Here is a 22,068-nt window from a genome sequence, read left to right on the forward strand (position 1 = left end):
ATTTGTCTTTCTCGTCTGCTTTCCATCCTCAGACTAATGGCCAGACCGAGCGGACGAATCAGACTTTGGAGACTTATTTGAGGTGTTTTGTGTCTGCAGATCAGGATGATTGGGTTGCTTTTTTGCCTTTAGCGGAGTTTGCCCTCAATAATCGGGCCAGCTCTGCCACCTTGGTGTCTCCTTTTTTCTGTAATTCGGGGTTTCATCCTCGATTTTCCTCCGGTCAGGTGGAATCTTCGGATTGTCCTGGAGTGGATGCTGTGGTGGAGAGGTTGCATCAGATTTGGGGGCAGGTGGTGGACAATTTGAAGTTGTCCCAGGAGAAGACTCAGCTTTTTGCCAACCGCCGGCGTCGGGTTGGTCCTCGGCTTTGTGTCGGGGACTTGGTGTGGTTGTCTTCTCGTTTTGTCCCTATGAGGGTTTCTTCTCCTAAGTTTAAGCCTCGGTTCATCGGCCCGTACAAGATATTGGAGATTCTTAACCCTGTGTCCTTCCGTTTGGACCTCCCTGCATCTTTTTCTATTCATAATGTTTTTCATCGGTCATTGTTGCGCAGGTATGAGGTACCGGTTGTGCCTTCCGTTGAGCCTCCTGCTCCGGTGTTGGTTGAGGGCGAGTTGGAGTACGTTGTGGAAAAAATCTTGGACTCCCGTGTTTCCAGACGGAAACTCCAGTATCTGGTCAAATGGAAGGGATACGGTCAGGAGGATAATTCTTGGGTGACTGCCTCTGATGTTCATGCCTCCGATCTGGTCCGTGCCTTTCATAGGGCTCATCCTGATCGCCCTGGTGGTTCTGGTGAGGGTTCGGTGCCCCCTCCTTGAGGGGGGGGTACTGTTGTGAAATTGGATTTTGGGCTCCCCCGGTGGCCACTGGTGGAATTGAACTTGTGTGCATCATCCCCTCTGTTCACCTGTTCCCATCAGGATGTGGGAGTCGCTATTTAACCTTGCTCCTCTGTCACTTCCATGCCGGTCAACATTGTAATCAGAAGCCTTTCTGTGCATGTTCCTGCTACCAGACAACTTCCAGCTAAGTCGGACTTTTGTCCTTGTTTGTTTTTTGCATTTTGTTCCAGTTCACAGCTGCAGTTTCGTTTCTGTGTCTGGAAAGCTCTTGTGATCTGAAATTGCCACTCTGATGTTATGAGTTAATACTAGAGTCTTAAAGTAATTTCAGGATGGTGTATTGATAGGGTTTTCAGCTGACCATGAAAGTACCCTTTCTGTCTTCCTGCTATCTAGTAAGCGGACCTCGATTTTGCTAAACCTATTTTCATACTACGTTTGTCATTTTCATCTTAAATCACCGCCAATATATGTGGGGGCCTCTGTCTGCCTTTCGGGGAAATTTCTCTAGAGGTGAGCCAGGACTATATTTTCCTCTGCCAGGATTAGTTAGTCCTCCGGCCGGCGCTGGGCGTCTAGGGATAAAACGCAGGCTACGCTACCCGGCTACTGTTAGTTGTGCGGCAGGTTTAGTTCATGGTCAGTTTAAGTTTCCATCCTTCCAAGAGCTAGTTCCTATGTATGCTGGGCTATGTTCTCTTGCCATTGAGAACCATAACACCTCTCGTATCTCAGTGGGTGACCTTTCGGTGAAAAGTTGGACACAATGATATCCAACGCCACCGAGGGGGAAGAGTACCTCTCTCCCTCAACTGAAACCTATACGCACTCACAAGAAGTGTAACAAAACCAATTCCGATCCTTTCGGAATTCCTCGGGCTGGTCCGTCTCGCGTCCAGCACAAAATCGTAACCGTTCCCCACACAGGGACAACTCATGGTCGACGCAAAGGTCGGACAAGACCTGGCAGTTAAAAGCAGGCCAGTCAAAGCCCAAAGGAGGTAAACCTCAGATTTTTTCCTCATGACTCACGGACCCCGGAAGACATCCCACCCGTAGGCGGCCGACTTTGCTCTTCCAGCAAATCTGGATGCCTACTACAGAAGACAGGTGGGTCAGGGAACTAGTGTCTTCCGGATACAAGATAGTGTTCAACCTCCAACCCACCGAACCGAGTCTTCCTCTCTGTTCCCCCCAAACCACCAGCCAAGGCTTGTGCCTTCCACCAGCGGTTCCCTCGCTTCTTCAAGCAGGAGTCATAGTACCAGTTCCCACGGCCGGGCGCTTCCGAGGGTTCTACTCCAATCTATTTGTAGTCCCCAAGAAAGGAGGCAGCGTACAGCCCATACTGGACCTAAAACAACTCAACAAATATGTACGGGTTCGTCACTTCCGCTAAAGTCCCCTTCGGTCCATCATTGCGTCCATGGAGAAGGGAGACTATCTCGCCTTCATAGAAATACAAGACGCATACCTGCATATACCGATTGCATCTGCTTGTCAGAGTTTTCTCAGGTTCGCAATCGACCAGGACCACTACCAGTTCGTGGCTCTTCCGTTCGGACTCGCCACGGCTCCCAGAGTGTTTACCAAGGTCATGGCTGCCACCATGGACGTCCTGCACTCCAGAGGCATAGTAGTCGTTCCATACCTGGACGATCTACTCATCAAGGCTCCTACCTTCAAGGACTGCGAGCTCAGCATCTCAATCACAATCGACACTGAGTCGCATGGGCTGGTTAGTCAACCTACAAAGGTCATCACCAACCCTGAGTCTGTCTCTGACCTTCCTGGGAATGCTATACAACACCTCCAGGGGTCTAGTGCTCTTTCCCAGGCACAAGGCACTGGCTCTCTGCCTAGGAGTTCGCATCCTCTTCCGCAAACCCCCTCGATCTCTCCGGTTTGCCATGAGTCCTCGGCAGGATGGGGGCAGCAATAGCAGCGGTCCCAATTTGGCCCAGTTTCACCTCAGGCCTCTCCAACTAGCCATTCTCATGTCCTGGGACAGGAATCCCTTTCTCTCTCGACAGGGAGTTCCGGCTAACGTCGTCAACCAAGAGGTCCCTGCACTGGTGGCTCAAGCCAACCTCGCTAGCAAAGGGGACTTCACAGGTCAGTGGAAGGTTCTGACCACCGATGCGAGCCTGACGGGTTGGGGTGCAGTGCACCTACACCACAGGGCACAGGGCAAGTGGTCCCCAGTGGAAGCGACCATGCCCATCAACATCCTGGGAATTCGTGCCATCCTCCTGGCATTGAGGACCTTCCATCACTTACTGGCAGCCTCTCACATCAGAATACAATCGGACAATGCCACCACTGTGGCATATGTGAATCACCAAGGGGGGACCCGCAGTACCCAGGCGATGCGAGAAGTGTCACACATCCTCCACTAGGTGGAGGACACAGGCTCAGTTCTCTCAGCGGTCCACATTCCGGGTGTGGACAACTGGGAAGCAGACTTCCTCAGACGACAAGGAATAGATTCGGGAGAGTGGTCTCTCCATCCCGAAATTTTTCGTCAGATCTGCCATCGCTGGGGGACCCCAGATGTGTAGACCTAATGGCATCCCACTTCAATGCCAAGGTCTCCAACTTCATGGCCAGAACACACGATCCGCGGTCGCTCGGAGCAGATGCTCTGGTTCAGGACTGGACCCAGTTCCAGCCTCTGTACATTTTTCCACCTCTCCCCCTGTTATCCAGAGTGGTAAGGAAGATCAAGCAAGATGGAGTTCCAACCATCTTAATCGCACCGGTCTGGCCCAGACGTACATGGTACGCCGACGTCGTACAACTTTCAGCAGACGCCCCCTGGCGCCTCCCCGACCGCCCGGATCTTCTATCACAAGGCCCGTTATACCACCAGAACTCAGGGGCTCTCAATTTGACAGCATGGCCCTTGAAACCTGGGTTCTAACCCAGGCAGGGCTCTCGACGGACATCATTAGGACCATGATCAGGGCACGGAAGCCAGCTTCTGCCAAGATCTATGACCGTACCTGGAAAGTTCTCTTTACCTGGTGCGAATCTCGCGGCCAGACCCCATTCCCTTCTTCCCTCCCCGAACTACCTGTTTTTTTCTCCAATCGGGCCTGGAGGCCAGGCTGTCCCTGGGCTCGCCTAAGAGCCAGGTGTCAGCACTCTCAGTGCTTTTTTTCAAAGGCGCATTGCTACCAAGCTGCGAGTAAGGACTTTTCTTCAGGGGGTTTCCCGATTGGTTCCCCCCTACAGACGACCACTAGAAACGTGGGACCTCAACCTGGTCCTGACAGCATTGCAGGAACCACCCTTCGAACCCCTTAAGGAGGTCCTGCTCTGCCTTCTCTCCCAGAAGGTGTTTTTTTCCTCGTGGCAATCACCTCGCTACGCAGGGTGTCTGAACTGACAGCACTCTCCTGCAGACGGCCCTTCCTGGTTTTTCACCAGGACAAGGTAGTTCTCCGTACGGTCCCATCCTTCCTTCCGAAGGTTGTGTCCAACTTCCACCTCAATGAGGAAATTTCTCTGCCTTCCCTTTGTCCGGTCCTGGTTCATAGAGTGGAGAAGGCTCTGCATGCGCTTGACCTTGTCAGGGCATTGCGTATATATGTGTCTAGGACTGTGTCCTTCCGGAGGTCTGATCCCTTTTCCTTCTTCCGGAAGGTGGCCGCAAGGGTCTCCCAGCTTTCAAAGCTACCCTTGCCAGGAAGATCACATCCACCATACAAGAGGCCTACCGCCTTAAGAATTCTCCTCTTCCAGCCGGTATTACGGCACACTCTACACGGGCGGTAGGGGCCTCCTGGGCCATTTGATTCCAGGCTTCGGCACAACAAGTGTGTAAGGCGGCCACTTGGACTAGCCCACACTCGTTTACTAAACACTACAGGGTTCATACCCAGTCCTCAGCGGAAGCGAGCCTGGGTAGATGTGTTCTGCAGGCGGCAGTGCCCCAAGTATAGGGGCCTGTCTGCACAATATTCATCCATTGCTTCCCACCCAGGGACTGCTTTAGGACGTCCCATGGTCCTGTGTCCCCCAATGAGGCGACAGAGTAAAGGAGATTTTTGTGTACTGACCGTAAAATCTCTTTCTCTTAGCCTCTAATTGGGGGACACAGCTCCCACCCTGTTGCCCTTTTCGGGCCGTTGTTACTGTTGAGTTCTCATATTGTTCTTTGAGCTCGTACATAGTGGCCTTCTTATAGGCATGTGCATGTCATTCATGTTACGTTCCTCCTACTGCTTTTGCACAAAACTGTAGAAGGCTGACGCCGTCCAGGGGTGTATACTGCAGAGGAGGAGCCACGGTTAATCTTTTTCAGATTATGCATAGTGTCGCCTCCTAGTGGACAGCAGCATAACACCCATGGTCCTGTGTCCCCCAATTAGAGGCTAAGAGAAAGAGATTTTACGGTGAGTACACAAAAATCTCCTTTTTGTCATTGAAGACATACTTTATTTTTCAAAACATATATTTTTTTTAGAAAATGTGTAAATTTCTATAAAAAATAACATTTAAATACATTAAATTAAATTAGTGTAAAGTTATTTGCCCTTTTTAATACTTATCTGGTTTATGTTCAGGCTGGACCCAAGTACAAAGGAGATACAGGCTCCAGAGGTCCCGTTAGCCCGGTATATAAGATTCCTGGTAGTTATGCTGGTGATAAATGGGGGAGTGAGACATCTGGATGGTCAAACAACAAGAAGGAGCGTAAGTTTCCCTGAAATCTTGCATGTATGTATTTAATATGGTGAATTTAAGGTACCTTCACACGAAACGACATCGCTAGCGATCCGTGACGTTGCAGCGTCCTCGCTAGCGATATCGTTTCGTTTGACACGCAGCAGCGATCAGGATCCTGCTGTGATGTCGCTGGTCGCTGAATAAAGTCCAGAACTTTATTTGGTCGTCCGATCGCTGTGTATCGTTGTGTTTGAAAGCAAAAGCAACGATACCAGCGATGTTTTACACTGGTAACCAGGGTAAACATCGGGTTACCAAGCGCAGGGCCGCGCTTAGTAACCCGATGTTTACCCTGGTTACCAGCGTAAAAGTAAAAAAAACAAACAGTACATGCTCACCTGCGCGTCCCCCAGCGTCTGCTTCCTGACACTTACTGAGCGCCGGCCCTAAAGTGAAAGTGAAAGCACAGCGGTGACGTCACCGCTGTGCTGTTAGGGCCGGAGCTCAGTCAGTGTCAGGAAGCAGACGCTGGGGGACGCGCAGGTGAGCATGTACTGTTTGTTTTTTTTACTTTTACGCTGGTAACCAGGGTAAACATCGGGTTACTAAGCGCGGCCCTGCGCTTAGCAACCCGATGTTTACCCTGGTTACCCGGGGGCCTCGGCATCGTTGGTCGCTGGAGAGCGGTCTGTGTGACAGCTCTCCAGCGATCAAACAGCGACGCTGCAGCGATCGGCATCGTTGTCGCTATCGCTGCAGCGTCGCTTCGTGTGAAGGTACCTTTAGTCTTCGTCATCTCGCTTCCTAGGAATTAAGAAGTAAGGAAAACCCAGAGCTAATATAGAGCAGGTCTACAGCAACCAAATGTGCAAATAATCGCTGCCAATTCCATACGTATTCTTCTTGAGTTGTCGGATTCTCTGAATTGTATAACTATGCACGTAGGCTCCTCATTTTACATAGTTGTTATCCGTGTCATTTCAGCCTTAGCATTAATGGGCTGTCGTATCCTAGTTTATAATGAAGGGTGAAGGTGTCGACGGTGGATAACAGGTCTGTTATTCTTACAGAGATAATCCACAATATGGATGAACTGAATGATGAACTCCTGAAGAAGCTGACAACACAGCAGGCACCTAAAAGGAATTTTGCTGTACCAAAACCTCAACAAGTGCATGTACCATTAACGTTCGATTCAGAGCCAGAGGAAGTCAGAGCTTGGCTTGAAGCCAAGGGCTTTAGTCAGGGGTAAGTAACAAAAATCACACTTAGGCCCCTTTCACACATCAGTTTTTTGCCGTCAATCACAATCTGTTGGCTCGACGGATCGGTCGCAAATTGTGAAAAACTGATGCGACGGATCCGGTTTTTTGACTGATCCGACTGGCGGATCTGGCTAACTGGATCCTAAATAAATCGGGTACGGCGCCTTTAGGCTTCCATTCGAGCAAACGACGGACGGTGAAGGATCCATCGCTGTCTGATTTTTCAACTTTGTCCGTTGTCTCCGGCCGCCGGACAAACTATTTTCGACGAATCCGGCGAACGATGGATGAAACTTGAGGCCATCCGTCACTAATACAAGTCTATGAGAAAAAAACGGATCTGGCAGCATCAGTCGCTGAATTCATTTTTTTAAAAATTCGGCGGATTGTGACTGATAGCACAAAACTGATGTGTGAAAGGGGCGTTATGGACATCGGCAAATATGGCAGTGATGTGTAACTGTAAATAAAGCCTTCTACTCTACCCTTGTCATGGTCCTCGCTATTATATCCCCTACTTCCATAAATTATTGTCTGTCGGACAGCAGGGTGTCACTCAAAAAGAGCTGCCCATGTATTGCACAGTGGGACATTCATTTGAAACGCCAGCATGTAATACTAAACTTCACCTGCAGAGGCCGTCAACACACTCTGACAATAACATCATGGGATAGTAAGGTGACTGTATCTTCCTCACCATACCTGGTGCACAGAATTTGTCAGCAGGTTTTTGCTATGTATTCTGAAAGCAGCATGATGTAGGGGCTGACATCCTGATTCCAGCGATGTTTCACTTGCTGGTCTGCATGCTGTCATTTTAATACAATCACTGTTTTATCTGCTGCAGATCTAGCAGTGCTCAGAGTACTGAGCTCTCAATAACCCCACCCACAACACTGGCAGCTTTGTCTACACATTGTATTGACAGAAACCTTCTAATCAGTGGTGGAGGTGGGGTAATACATAGCAGTTGACTATGAGGCACAAGACGCCTAGTCCTGTAATAATCTCCTACTGATAAAACATGTTATTGAAACAGTAACACACAGCACAGTAAGTGACACGTCACTGGAATCAGGGACTCAGCCCCTACATGGTGCTGCTTTCAGATTACATAAAAAAGAACTACTGACATATTCCCTTTAACTTGAGTAGCTTGTGCAAAGCCTTGCATAAAAGCTCTATTTAGGCTATGTTCACACGATCCTTTTTTTTATCCTTTTTTTTTATCCTTTTTTTTTCAGGTCCTGTTTTGGAAAATCCGCAGTGCAAAACTGCACTGCTGATTTTCCGACTGTTTCTTCTGCGGATTCCTCTGCGGGTTTTCAACAGCACTTTCCTATTGGTGCATGTTGAAAACAGGAGCGGAATCCGCAGCAAGAATTGACATGGTACTTCTTTTTTTCCGCAGAAAATCCGTGCGGATTTTCGCGGGGAAAAAAGGATCGTCGGCACAGCGGGTTTTGTTTTCCATTGGGTTACATTGTACTGTAACCTGAATGGAAAAAGGATGCGGATCCGCAGCTGCAATTCCGCTGCGGATCCGCAGCAAAAACCGCAGCGTGTGAACATGGCCTAAAGGTTACCAGAAATGTAACTACAATTCCTTTACACCCCGGTTGACCTATAGCTGATCGAATGGACATTACATTTTCTGGATAGAATAGTGTAATGCAAGTGACAATGACATCTTGACAATGTGAACACTATATGTACAGTATGAGCCAGTAGGGGTCATTCTATGGTGGTCATGTAACTTTAATGGATATTGTGCCTTCTCTACAGAACCTCAGGACAGCTGGGCATATTAAATGGAGTACAACTTTTCTCTCTTAATAAAGAAGAGCTGAAAAAAGTGTGTGGAGAAGAAGGTGCAAGGGTCTATAGTCAGCTGGCTGTGCAAAAGTCTCAATTAGAGGTAAATACAGTCATTACATTAACATCCACTGTGGTGATGGTGAGCTAGCTACTTTACATAAGGTGAACACCCAATATATCCAATTTCCATCGTCCTCCTATGCAGAAAGATGGCGACATATGGTAACATAATTATAGACCCCCTCCTACAACGAGGAAAAAAACAGTGATGTCACAGTACTGGGATAATAAACACAGTGATGTCACTGTACATGGATAATAAACACAGTGATATACACAGTACAGGGGTAATAAACACAGTGATGTCACAGTACAGGGATAATAAACACAGTGATGTCACAATACAGGGATAATACACACAGTGATGTCACAGTACAGGGATAATAAACACAGTGATGTCACAGTACAGGGATAATAAACACAGTGATGTCACAGTACAGGGATAATACACACAGTGATGTCACAGTACATGGATAATGCACACAGTGATGTCACAGTACAGGGGTAATAAACACAGTGATGTCACAATACAGGGATAATAAACACAGTGATGTCACAGTACAGGGATAATACACACAGTGATGTCACAGTACTGGGAAGATAAACACAGTGATGTCACAGTACAGGGATAATAAACACAGTGATGTCACAGTACTGGGATAATAAACACAGTGATGTCACAGTACTGGGATAATAAACACAGTGATGTCACAGTACATGGATAATGCACACAGTGATGTCACAGTACAGGGGTAATAAACACAGTGATGTCACAATACAGGGATAATAAACACAGTGATGTCACAGTACAGGGATAATACACACAGTGATGTCACAGTACAGGGATAATAAACACAGTGATGTCACAGTACAGGGATAATAAACACAGTGATGTCACAGTACAGGGATAATACACACAGTGATGTCACAGTACATGGATAATGCACACAGTGATGTCACAGTACAGGGGTAATAAACACAGTGATGTCACAATACAGGGATAATAAACACAGTGATGTCACAGTACAGGGATAATACACACAGTGATGTCACAGTACTGGGAAGATAAACACAGTGATGTCACAGTACAGGGATAATAAACACAGTGATGTCACAGTACTGGGATAATAAACACAGTGATGTCACAGTACTGGGATAATAAACACAGTGATGTCACAGTACTTGGATAATACACACAGTGATGTCACAGTACAGGGATAATAAACACAGTGATGTCACAGTACAGGGATAATAAACAGTGATGTCACAGTACTGGGATAATAAACAGTGATGTCACAGTACTGGGATAATAAACAGTGATGTCACAGTACAGGGATAATAAACAGTGATGTCACAGTACAGGGATAATAAACACAGTGATGTCACAGGACAGGGATAATACACACAGTGATGTCACAGTACAGGGATAATAAACACAGTGATGTCACAGTACATGGATAATAAACACAGTGATGTCACAGTACATGGATAATACACACAGTGATGTCACAGTACAGGGATAATAAACACAGTGATGTCACAGTACAGGGATAATAAACACAGTGATGTCACAGTGCAGGGATAATAAACACAGTGATGTCACAGTACAGGGATAATAAACACAGTGATGTCACAGTGCAGGGATAATAAACACAGTGATGTCACAGTACAGGAATAATAAACACAGTGATGTCACAGTACAGGGATAATACACACAGTGATGTCACAGTGCAGGGATAATAAACACAGTGATGTCACAGTACAGGGATAATAAACACAGTGATGTCACAGTACATGGATAATAAACACAGTGATGTCACAGTACAGGGATAACACACACAGTGATGTCACAGTACATGGATAATAAACACAGTGATGTCACAGTACATGGATAATAAACACAGTGATGTCACAGTACAGGGATAATACACACAGTGATGTCACAGTACATGGATAATAAACACAGTGATGTCACAGTACAGGGATAATAAACACAGTGATGTCACAGTACAGGGATAATAAACACAGTGATGTCACAGTACTGGGATAATACATACACACAGTGATGTCAAAGTACTGGGATAATAAACACAGTGATGTCACAGTACAGGGATAATACACACAGTGATGTCACAGTACAGGAATAATAAACACAGTGATGTCACAGTACAGGGATAATGTGCACAGTGATGTCACAGTACAGGGATAATGTACACAGTGATGTCACAGTACATGGATAATAAACACAGTGATGTCACAGTGCAGGGATAATAAACACAGTGATGTCACAGTACAGGGATAATAAACACAGTGATGTCACAGTACAGGGATAATACACACAGTGATGACACAGTACAGGGATAATACACACAGTGATGTCACAGTGCAGGGATAATAAACACAGTGATGTCACAGTACAGGGATAATAAACACAGTGATGTCACAGTACATGGATAATAAACACAGTGATGTCACAGTACAGGGATAATACACACAGTGATGTCACAGTACAGGGATAATAAACACAGTGATGTCACAGTACAGGGATAATGTGCACAGTGATGTCACAGTACAGGGATAATGTACACAGCGATGTCACAGTACAGGGATAATAAACACAGTGATGTCACAGTACAGGGATAATACACACAGTGGTGACACAGTACAGGGATAATACACACAGTGATGTCACAGTGCAGGGATAATAAACACAGTGATGTCACAGTACAGGGATAATACATACACACAGTGATGTCACAGTACATGGATAATAAACACAGTGATGTCACAGTACAGGGATAATACACACACTGATGTCACAGTACATGGATAATAAACACAGTGATGTCACAGTACAGGGATAATAAACACAGTGATGTCACAGTACATGGATAATAAACACAGTGATGTCACAGTACAGGGATAATAAGCAGTGATGCCATAGTACAGGGATAATAAACACAGTGATGTCACAGTACAGGGATAATAAGCAGTGATGTCACAGTACAGAGATATTAAACACAGTGATGTCACAGTAAGGGATAATAAGCAGTGATGTCACAGTACAGGAATAATAAACAGTTATGTCACAGTACAGAGATATTAAACACAGTGATGTCATAGTAAGGGATAATAAGCAGGGATGTCACAGTAGAGGGATAATAAACAGTGATGTCACAGTAGAGGGATAATAAACAATGATGTCACAGTAGAGGGATAATAAACAGTGATGTCACAGTAGAGGGATAATAAACAGTGATGTCACAGTAGAGGGATAAACACAGTGATTTCATAGTATGTGAATACTAAATATAGTTATGTCTTAATCAGAGAGCTATATCACCCCTTGCTCTTTGCAAATCTCTGCCACCCTGGCAATGCGCAGGAAAGTGAATCGGTGTACTGAGCATGCCTAGTGATGCAGCAGTGACTCAGCCAGCCAAAAGAATGACGATGAGCTGGCAGTAACAGCTGTCTGAGTCACTGCTGCCTCACTGGGTATGAGCGGTATGCCAATGAAGCCAGGGAGTGTACACCTAGCTTCACTGTGCATTGACAGTAAGGCTCAGATTTGCAAAGAGGAACTGCTGCGCTGCTCTTGCAAATTATGTCACTCACAACCATAGGTGCATAATAACATGGTTAGTGGGACGATTAGTCTAGGAAAAACAATGCCCTCCAAGACTAGTCACTTTCCTATTAGCATATGGCAAGGCCAGCTGTAAAATTGATTTTAGGCATATTCAGAAATCAGGAAACAGTGAACACGCCCAGTTGTTTGAGCTTGGTCCACTCCCGTCTTACCCGCTATCTCTCAGATAACTATCTTCTCGGCCCTCTACAATCCGGTTTCCGCTCTTTGCACTCTACTGAAACTGCCCTCACTAAAGTCTCTAATGACCTACTAACAGCTAAATCTAATGGTCACTACTCCATGCTAATTCTCTTGGATCTCTCCGCAGCATTCAACACTGTGGACCATCAGCTCCTCCTCACTATGCTCCGCTCCATGGGCCTCAAGGACACCATTCTCTCCTGGTTCTCCTCCTATCTCTCTGACCGCTCCTTCACTGTATCTTTTCCTGGTTCCTCTTCCTCTCCTTTTCACCCTACTGTAGGGGTTCCTCAAGGATCAGTCCTAGGCCCCCTCCTCTTCTCCTTGTATACTGCCCCTATTGGACAAACAATCAGTAGATTTGGTTTTCAGTACCATCTTTATGACAATGACACCCAATTATACACATCTCCTCCTGACATCACGCCTGCATTATTACACAGCACCAGTGATTGCCTTACCGCTGTCTCTAACATGATGTCCTCCCTCTATCTGAAACTGTATCTGTCAAAAACTGAACTCCTTGTGATTACTCTCTCCACTAATGTACCTATGCCCGATATTGCCATTTCCGTGTGTGGTTCTACCCCCCAGCAACATGCCCGCTGTATTGGGGTCATTCTTGATTCCAAGCTTTCCTTCACTTCCCACATCCGATCACTCGCCCGCTCATATCATCTACACCTGCAAAACATTTATAGAATTCAACCTTTTCTTACCTCTGACTCTGGAAAAACTCTTTCTGTTGCTCTTATTCATTCTTGACTGGGCAATTGCAACTCTCTATTTATCAGTCTTCCTCTTACTAAACTCTCCCCTCTCCAATCCATCCTGAAAGCAGCAGCCAGAATTATATTCTTCACAAGCTGCTACACCGATGCCTCTACCCTGTGCCAGTCGTTGCACTGGTTACCCATCCGATATATAGTTCAATATAAACTCCTCACTCTCACCCACAAAGCGCTCCACGGTTCTGCACCATGCTACATCTCCTCCCTCATCTGTCTACCACCCTACCCGTGCCCTCCATTCTGCTAATGACTTAAGATTAACATCCTCCCACTCCCGTCTCCAAGAGATCTCGTGAGCTGCGCCAATTCTTTGGAACGCATTACCCAGAACACCGATTAATCCCCAAAACCCATAGTTTTAACCATGCCCTAAAATCGCATTTCTGTAGACTGGCCTATCACCTTAACATATTTAACTATCCTTTTTGCCCATACAAAATTTGCTTCAAAATCTGGACCCTCGTACCATCTGTTCACACACCCTACATGCACTTAATACCCCTCTATGAATGTACACATACTGGTTAGTGACCAGTTGATGCAGCAATGCATGAATACCCTATTTATTATATTGGTGGGTTGATTATACATTGCATGCAATTGTTACCATCCACCTTTCATGTCTCCCCTATTTCCTCATAGATTGTAAGCTTGCGAACAAGGAATTCACTCCTGGAATCTGTTGATTTTTGTGATTATTGTTATTCTGGAATGTCTTTATTGTCTGAACAAGTCTCCTCTAAAATGTAAAGTGCTGCAGAATATGTTGGCACTATGGAAATAAAATTATTATTAATTATTAGTAGTTTCTGCATCTGCAGTTCATTATCATGGAGGGAAATAAAGCATGGCTGACCACCTCTTTGCTACAAATGTGGAACCCTTTTTTCTTGGGATTAGTGATAACCAGCAAATGTCCTCCCAGCAATGTAACCATGTATGTGTATATTCACGGGAAAGCCTAGCAAACACTTAGAACTGTGTACAGTACAGAGATGGAAAAGTGAAGCCCCCCTCCAAACCAGGGGACTAGTTACCTACTACTGGTCCATTGGCCTTTTACTCTTGAGTACAGACTGGTGCTGGTATAAAAAATTGAAACACTATGTTTTAGGCCGGGGACACACTTAACGTATAAAAAAACGGTCCGTTTTTCACGGCCGAGAATCGCACAAATGTTTCAAAAACAGTGATCCGTGTGCAGTGCGAGGATGCGATTTCCTCGCATCAAATGATCCATGTGACATCCGTGTGTCATCCGTATGGCATCCGTATGCCGAGATTTTCTCGCAAGCTTGCAAAACCGACATCTAATGGATTTATGTGCTCAAATGTTCGGGAAAACATATATACAGTATATATATATATATATATATATATATATATATATATATATATATATATGTCATTGAGACACATATATATATATTCTGTATTTATATTTCATTCAGCGCGATATCTGTGAAAAGTCGGTAATTCAATTGCCGACTTTGCATTTCTCCTTCACAAACCCGACAGGATATGAGACATGGTTTACATACAGTAAACCATCTCATATCCCCCTTTTTTTTGCATATTCCACACTACTAATGTTAGTAGTGTGTATGTGCAAAATTTGGCCGCTGTAGCTGCTCAAATAAAGGGTTAAATGGCGGAAAAAATTGGCGTGGGCTCCCGCGCAATTTTCTCCGCTAGAATGGTAAAGCCAGTGACTGAGGGCAGATATTAATAGCCAGGAGAGGGTCCATGGTTATTGGCCCCCCCGTGGCTACAAACATCTGCCCCCAGCCACCCCAGAAAAGGCACATCTGGAAGATGCGCCTATTCTGGCACTTGGCCACTCTCTTCCCACTCCCTGTAGCGGTGGGCTATGGGGTAATGAAGGGTTAATGCCACCTTGCTATTGGAAGGTGACATTAAGCCAGATTAATAATGGAGAGGCGTCAATTATGTCACCTATCCATTATTAATCCAATTGTATGAAAGGGTTAAAAAAAACACACACACACACATGATTTAAAAGTATTTTTATGCAATAAACACAGCGGTTGTTTTAATAATTTATTGATCTCTCAATCCATTTTCAGACCCTCGCTTGGCAAAACAATAAACACACAATATACATACCTTCTGATGTCAGATCACGTCCCACGAGGTAATCCATCTGAAGGGGTTAACTAATATTACAGGCACGAGCTGCGATAAACCACTCGCTCGTACCTGTAATCCCCGGGTGCTGAAAGGAAAGCAGTGATCTATACTTACATTCAGTCGCGGTGATGCGCCCCTGCTGGATGTTCTCATGAACTGCAGCCTGGGAACTTTTTCCCACGCTCCAGGTCATATGAGGACATCCACCAGGGGGCGCATCACCGCGACTGAAGGAAATGTAGGTCAATGCTTTCCTTTCAGCACCCGGGGATTACAGGCACGAGCGAGTGGTTTATCGCAGCTCGTGCCTGTAATATTAGTTAACCCCTTCAGATGGATTACCTCGTGGGACGTGATAGGACATCAGAGAGGGTATGTATATTGTGTGTTTATTGTTTTGCCAAGCGAGGGTCTGAAAATGGATTGAGAGATCAATAAATTATTAAAACAACCGCTGTGTTTATTGCATTAAAATACTTTTAAATCATGTGTGTGTGTGTGTGTTTTTTAACCCTTTCATACAATTGGATTAATAATGGATAGGTGTCATAATTGACGCCTCTCCATTATTAATCTGGCTTAATGTCACCTTCCAATAGCAAGGTGGCATTAACCCTTCATTACCCCATATCCCACCGCTACAGGGAGTGGGAAGAGAGTGGCCAAGTGCCAGAATTGGCGCATCTTCCAGATGTGCCTTTTCTGGGGTGGCTGGGGGCAGATGTTTGTAGCCACGGGGGGGCCAATAACCATGGACCCTCTCCTGGCTATTAATATCTGCCCTCAGTCACTGGCTTTACCATTCTGGCGGAGAAAATTGCGCGGGAGCCCACGCCAATTTTTTCCGCCATTTAACCCTTTATTTGAGCAGCTACAGCGGCCAAATTTTGCACATACACACTACTAACATTAGTAGTGTGGAATATGCAAAAAAAAGGGGGATATGAGATGGTTTACTGTATGTAAACCATGTCTCATATCCTGTCGGGTTTGTGAAGGAGAAATGCAAAGCCGGCAATTGAATTACCGGCTTTTCTATAGAACACCGCTGCGTATTTCTCGCAATGCACACGCATGGTCCGTGTGTAATCCGATTTTTACTCGCACCCATAGACTTGCATTGGCGAGTCTCGGCCGAGATACGCTGACAATCGCAGCCTGCTGCGAGTTCCCTCGGATCCGAAATACGGTGGAGAAAATATCGGATGATGGGAGCTGAACCATAGATTAACATTGGGCCGAGTGCTATGCGATTTTTTATCGCATAGCACTCGTCCGTATTACGGTCTAGTGTGACCCCGGCCTTATTTGCAGACACTTAGGGCTCATTCAAATCACCATTTTTCTCGGACAAGTTCTATCCGTGGTTTTCACAGATAGAACTCGTAAGTATTATAGTCTATGGAACTGTTCACATGTCTGTGTATTTTTACAGCCTAAGTGGTCCATACAAAATCATTGAGACATGTCCGATTTTTATCCTAGCATCGAATCAAACTTGCCAATTCAAGTCAATGGTTCATGGCAAAAATGGGTCAGCACCCGAAGGCTATCTGTGTGCTGTCCATTTGTCACAGACTATTCGATACGAGAAGCTGGAGAAACCTCCAACAGTTCCTTTTTGTTTTCTGAGAAAAAAATAAAATAAAACACAGGTCAAACTTTGATGGTAAAAACTGACACTGACCAAACTCTGAGGACACCCTGATAAAACGCAAATATTTTATTTTCGCATGAGAAAAATCACTGATTTCTGAATTAGCCCTTATTGATCCCTTTTCTGATTTTTTTCTCTTGCAGAGAAGTCAGGGTGAATCAGAACTTCAGGAAATCATGAAACGACGTCAAGAGAGGGTTGAAAGCACCAACTAGCAGATCTCCCCTTTCTGTTTCTCTACCCACGTAGCCTTGCAAAATTACTCGCTGCAGATATTTATGCCTCTGGCTGTATAAGTTCTATGGTTTGACATTCATAACTTGTTAAAGAACAAGAGAGAAAAATGGAAGTCAGCAAGAAACATATATAAATGTATACATAGATGTACAGCAAGTTTTATCATGCCCTCTAGTGGGGAATGTGGTGGATTGCAGAATATCTGCCACCAAACATCATTGCCTGTAAGCATGTGTCAGTAGCAGAACCTGCTAGAGGATATCTGCATGTATGTATAGATATATATAAAATGCATATATTTATGTTTGTATATCTCACGGATATATATCATCTCTATAACACTTTGCTTTCTTTGCTGCCTATGAGGCCAACTGTCCTGCTAGCAGTTAAAGGGTGAATAGGGAAGAGAGCTATAAGTATTGCATGAAAGTATTATTTTTATATGTATGTACTTTTATTTTTTAAACTATTTTTTTTTTGCCGAGGCATTAGAGACAGTCTTACCAAGGGTCTTTTGCAAGGCATGTAGAAAAATCTCCATTCCACTGGAAATGAAGGGCATGTAGTTGGTCATATCATTCAGCAGGTTAATGAGAAATATCCCTTATTCTGCTCATTTTTTACCATGCACATAATAGCATAAGATGCTGCGACAGAGGAGGGTTCTGCTTGGACTAGGCAGAACTAATGAAATCTAACAATGGAAATAAAAAAGGAATATTGTGATATAAAATAAATAATGCAATAAGAAATTTAACATTTGTGTTCCAAATATATTACAAAAATATATTTTTCCTACTAATGGCTCTAGCTCAACTAAGAGGACATTTTCTAGTCAACAATCCAATAATACTAATCTGATGTTTCTTTGTTTTATATTAATCAGTGATGGTTTTGATCTGTATTCAGTTCAGTTTGATCATATAAACTGTATGCGATGAGCTCCATAGCACCCTCTAGTGGTGGCTGCAGCTTCAGGTAACTTTTCAGATTAGGGTTTCGTGTGTATATGAGGAATAACACAATTTCTATCCATAATGACTTGTATCCTGCATGCTGCACTGGTTTTCTCCTCTGTAGGCTCTATGTCTAATTTTCAGTTGTTGCTGAGCTAGTGTGTGGAGACTAACTGCTATGATGTCTATCATACACACACAGAGAGACGGATTTCTGTTTTTCTTTCTTTGTTGCACACAGACAGAAACTACAGCGGCATAAAAGTCATTAGAAAACAATACTGTGCTGTGTGGCTGTGAATCCAGCACTGAAGTGAAATAAAATCCCTAGAACCTGCAGCCCAATCTGCCTGTGCCTGCCTCTGGTTTCTCACGGTGTTGAGTGCTCCACGGTCCTCCTTCCCCCTCTCCTCTAAATACACTGTTATATGCTTTGTTACCTGACACATCCCTGTGCTGGAAGTCCGTCTTGCCAATATGGATCTCAGCTGTTTTTTTAAAGTGTGGAATGAGAAGAGGCAGAGAAGAGGGAAAGAAGTGGCTCATAAGTGGAGATAGAAACTGAATTCTCTGAGACGATGTACTACAAAGTATCTTTTATGCGCTTGTACCATTGATTTATGCAAAGTTTGTGAGCATTACAAGTGAAATAAATATACAGCACTATACCAATCGGAATTATATTAATACTTTATGTTCCTGTTAGCAAGATAAGCAGTTATCAGTTATTTTTATTATAGCCCACACTGATTTTCTGTTTCTCCAACTAAAGTACACAACTACTTTAATAAAAGTAAAAAAAAAAAATATTAAAGAAAATAAATTAAAAACTACAAAAAATAAGTTATATAAATAGTGACTTAAGCTCTTTATCTAATATTATTTCCAAAAATATTGTAAATCCCCTTCTAAATGACTTGGAGCTCGATGATCAATCACTACTTGCCTATAACATGAATATTTTATGTGTGTGAGTGTGTATTCCAGGTATAACGTGTACGTGAAATAAAAAAAAAAAAAAGTTGTATATTATCTATTAGACAAGAAGAGGGTTTCCTGAAAATTATGTGCTTAGTTTTGTTTAATGCTTTCTTTTAATTACCCACCAGCTTCTGTCACCCTCATTCCTTTGGAGAAAAAGTAATCTAATATATTTCCTGACATTTTATATGACTAATGTAAAAATAAAATGATACATTAAAGAAGCAAGTTCCTTCAATTTAAACATTTCCAGCTATTTTTTCAGCATGTCACCAGGTTATAAATAATCATATTTTTCTCTTAAAGAAGCACCTCCATTAACATTTTGTCCTCTTAATATATTGCAATTGTCATATCATACAGCACTGTGTACTTATAACTGCTCATTTTGCCTTTTTAACCCTTCAAATCTTCTTTTATCTTTTCTCTATGTAGAAATAAGAAGTATCTTTTCCCTGTAGGAGTCATCATTAGAACTACAATTCTACATCACTTTAAAGTTCCTGGCAGTCCAGCTCCGCCCTCCCTTCAACTCCTGTCCCAGCTGCTCCATTCCTCCCCTTGCCAGGGACTTTGCAGTGATGTACAATTGAAGTTCTAATGATGACTCATGCAGTGAATACAGACCTCCTGTTTCTTCATAGAGCTTACAAGGATTCAGCTAATCTGTTTTAATCACGTGATGTCATAGACCTAATGTAAAAGAGAAGAATTAACTGGGTTGAAGGGCAAAATGAGCAGTTGTAAGTACACAATATGAGGACTGCAATATATTTAGAGGATAAAAACTTTGATGGAAGGACTGCTTCTTTAAAGAAGTCCTGACAAAATTATTATTTCATAATCCATCCTAATTGCCTATGTAATGCATTAAAACACTTTCCAATCACTGTCTTCCTCAGTTTACAGCGACACTCTTGTCCTCTTCTGGCCCATGTGACCTGCAAGAAGAATAACTGGATCACACTGGGGTTTATGCGTGAACAGGAAATCACTTTCTCAATATAAGTCTATGGAACCTTGTTCTGAGGCTCCATAGTCTTACATTGAAGGAAGTGGTTCCACTCCAAACAACAGTCCCTACATGAGTGGGCAACGAAGAGGAGCGGTCAAGTGAGACCAGAACAACTCTGGAACACAAGACGACAGAAATTTGAAAGTATTTTAATGCACTGACACATCATTAGATAGGCAATTAGGAGGGATTATTACGGTAAATAAAAATGTTGTTGGGACTCCTTTAGTTTATTCCTTCAGCTCCCAAATGCTGTTGTGCTTTTGTTTTTGTTTTTTTAAATCCACCATACAGTTCTAGAAATGTGGGTAATTTTATTTAGTGCTAGTTTGTATGGGCTTTACAAAGGGGTGGAGCTTACAGGGTAATTATACAGAATATCCTAAAGACACGCCCCAGAGGATCCTGTAAACATCGATCCCTTGGTAAAGACCATAAACAATAACAGTAAATAAAAACATCTGTATTTCTGGAACCATATGGCGAATTTACACATTTAAAAAACAATCTGAATACTCAGGTGAGCAGCAGGAATAAAATAAGAGCAAACCTGGTCATTTTAGACCTGGTGACAGGTCCTCTTTAATATACCTGATATTAAAGGTGTTATCCAGGACTTAGATATTGATGACTCACCCTTACAATAGGTCATTAATATCAGAATGGTGGGGACCAAGGCCATTGTCAGGTACTGTAGCACAACTACTAATGGAGTGAGTGGCATACCCTAGAAAATTCTGTGGACAGTGTAAGGAGCGTTCATTGACAGCAGGAGATGCTGATCAGTGGAGCAGCTGGAAATCAGATTGCTAAGGATAGTCCATTATTATCTAAGTAATGGACAACCCCTTTAAGGAAGTGCAATTAGAAGACTACATAACTATTTATAATATGTATGTCCGTATTTATAAATGTATTCTTTCATGCTGTGCATTGCAATGAATGGCAAATAAGAGGAGTTTTCATCTCTAACTCCCAGGGCATGTGGTGAATATTCCTGTTAGTGTAGGGGTACCAAGTAAGCACGCAAGGTGAAGAGGGGTACAGACATGGAGAGAGACCACTGCAGTCAAGAAGTGCTGAGCAGGATATGTATACTAGTATACAGGCTGGTTGACGACCTATAGCTTTTACATTGAACAACTAAAGTTGGAACTTACTTTATGCCGTTATGGTAGCAGGAAAGTCTCAGTGGCATAAACTAATGATTGAAAACGGACCTTTCATTTGTTATTTATGTAATTTCTTGTTTCGTTGTGTAAATGCCATTTTTTTTCTGAATCTGGCACTGTTTTTCTCTTGTTCCTGCACCTCTCTGTTCCTGAAATATGGTCCTTTCTTCCCTGTATATACAGGTAGTATTTTTAGCCAAGTGGGCGTTGTCTTCAATTTTTCTGGTAGTGGTTGAGAGGATCACACCTATACAGCTAAAAAGACTGGACTAATAGAGGGTTGAAAAGAATGGAGAGGAGCAGGAACAAAAGAAAAGTAACACCAGATTCAGGGGAAAATTGACAATCACAATCACAACAGGTGAAGAGAAAGGTCCTTGAGGCTATGTGCACACGTTGTGGATTTTGATGCGGATCCGCAGCGGATTGGCTGCTGCGGATTCGCAGCAGTTTTCCATGAGTTTACAGTACCATGTAAACCTATGGAAAAAAAAACCCGCAGTGCACATGAGGCGGAAAAACCGCGTGGAGACGCTGCGTTGTTTATTCCGCAGCATGTCAATTCTTTATGCTGCTTTCCGCAGCGGTTTACACCTGCTCCATAATAG

The 22,068-nt window shown here is 43.8% G+C and overlaps 1 protein-coding gene across 3 annotated transcripts in view; it reads left to right on the top strand.

Annotated features, from left to right (window-relative positions):
- The window catches only part of EPS8L2 (EPS8 signaling adaptor L2), a 238,811-nt gene extending 219,516 nt beyond the window's left edge, over positions 1–19,295 (top strand). For 2 of the 3 annotated variants that reach the window (XM_077287807.1, XM_077287808.1), the window contains exons 19-22: positions 5,420–5,549; positions 6,593–6,770; positions 8,573–8,705; positions 17,243–19,078. In XM_077287807.1, coding sequence (XP_077143922.1) covers positions 5,420–5,549; positions 6,593–6,770; positions 8,573–8,705; positions 17,243–17,314 — 513 coding nt within the window. In that variant the 3' untranslated portion in view covers positions 17,315–19,078. Of the gene's footprint in view, positions 1–5,419; positions 5,550–6,592; positions 6,771–8,572; positions 8,706–17,242 lie in introns of all 3 variants that reach the window. The other variant, XM_077287809.1, reaches the window with a different exon arrangement.
- The last annotated feature ends 2,773 nt before the right edge of the window (positions 19,296–22,068 follow it).

Source organism: Ranitomeya variabilis, chromosome 2 (genome assembly GCF_051348905.1).
Source record: "Ranitomeya variabilis isolate aRanVar5 chromosome 2, aRanVar5.hap1, whole genome shotgun sequence".
NCBI classification, from domain to species: domain Eukaryota; kingdom Metazoa; phylum Chordata; class Amphibia; order Anura; family Dendrobatidae; genus Ranitomeya; species Ranitomeya variabilis.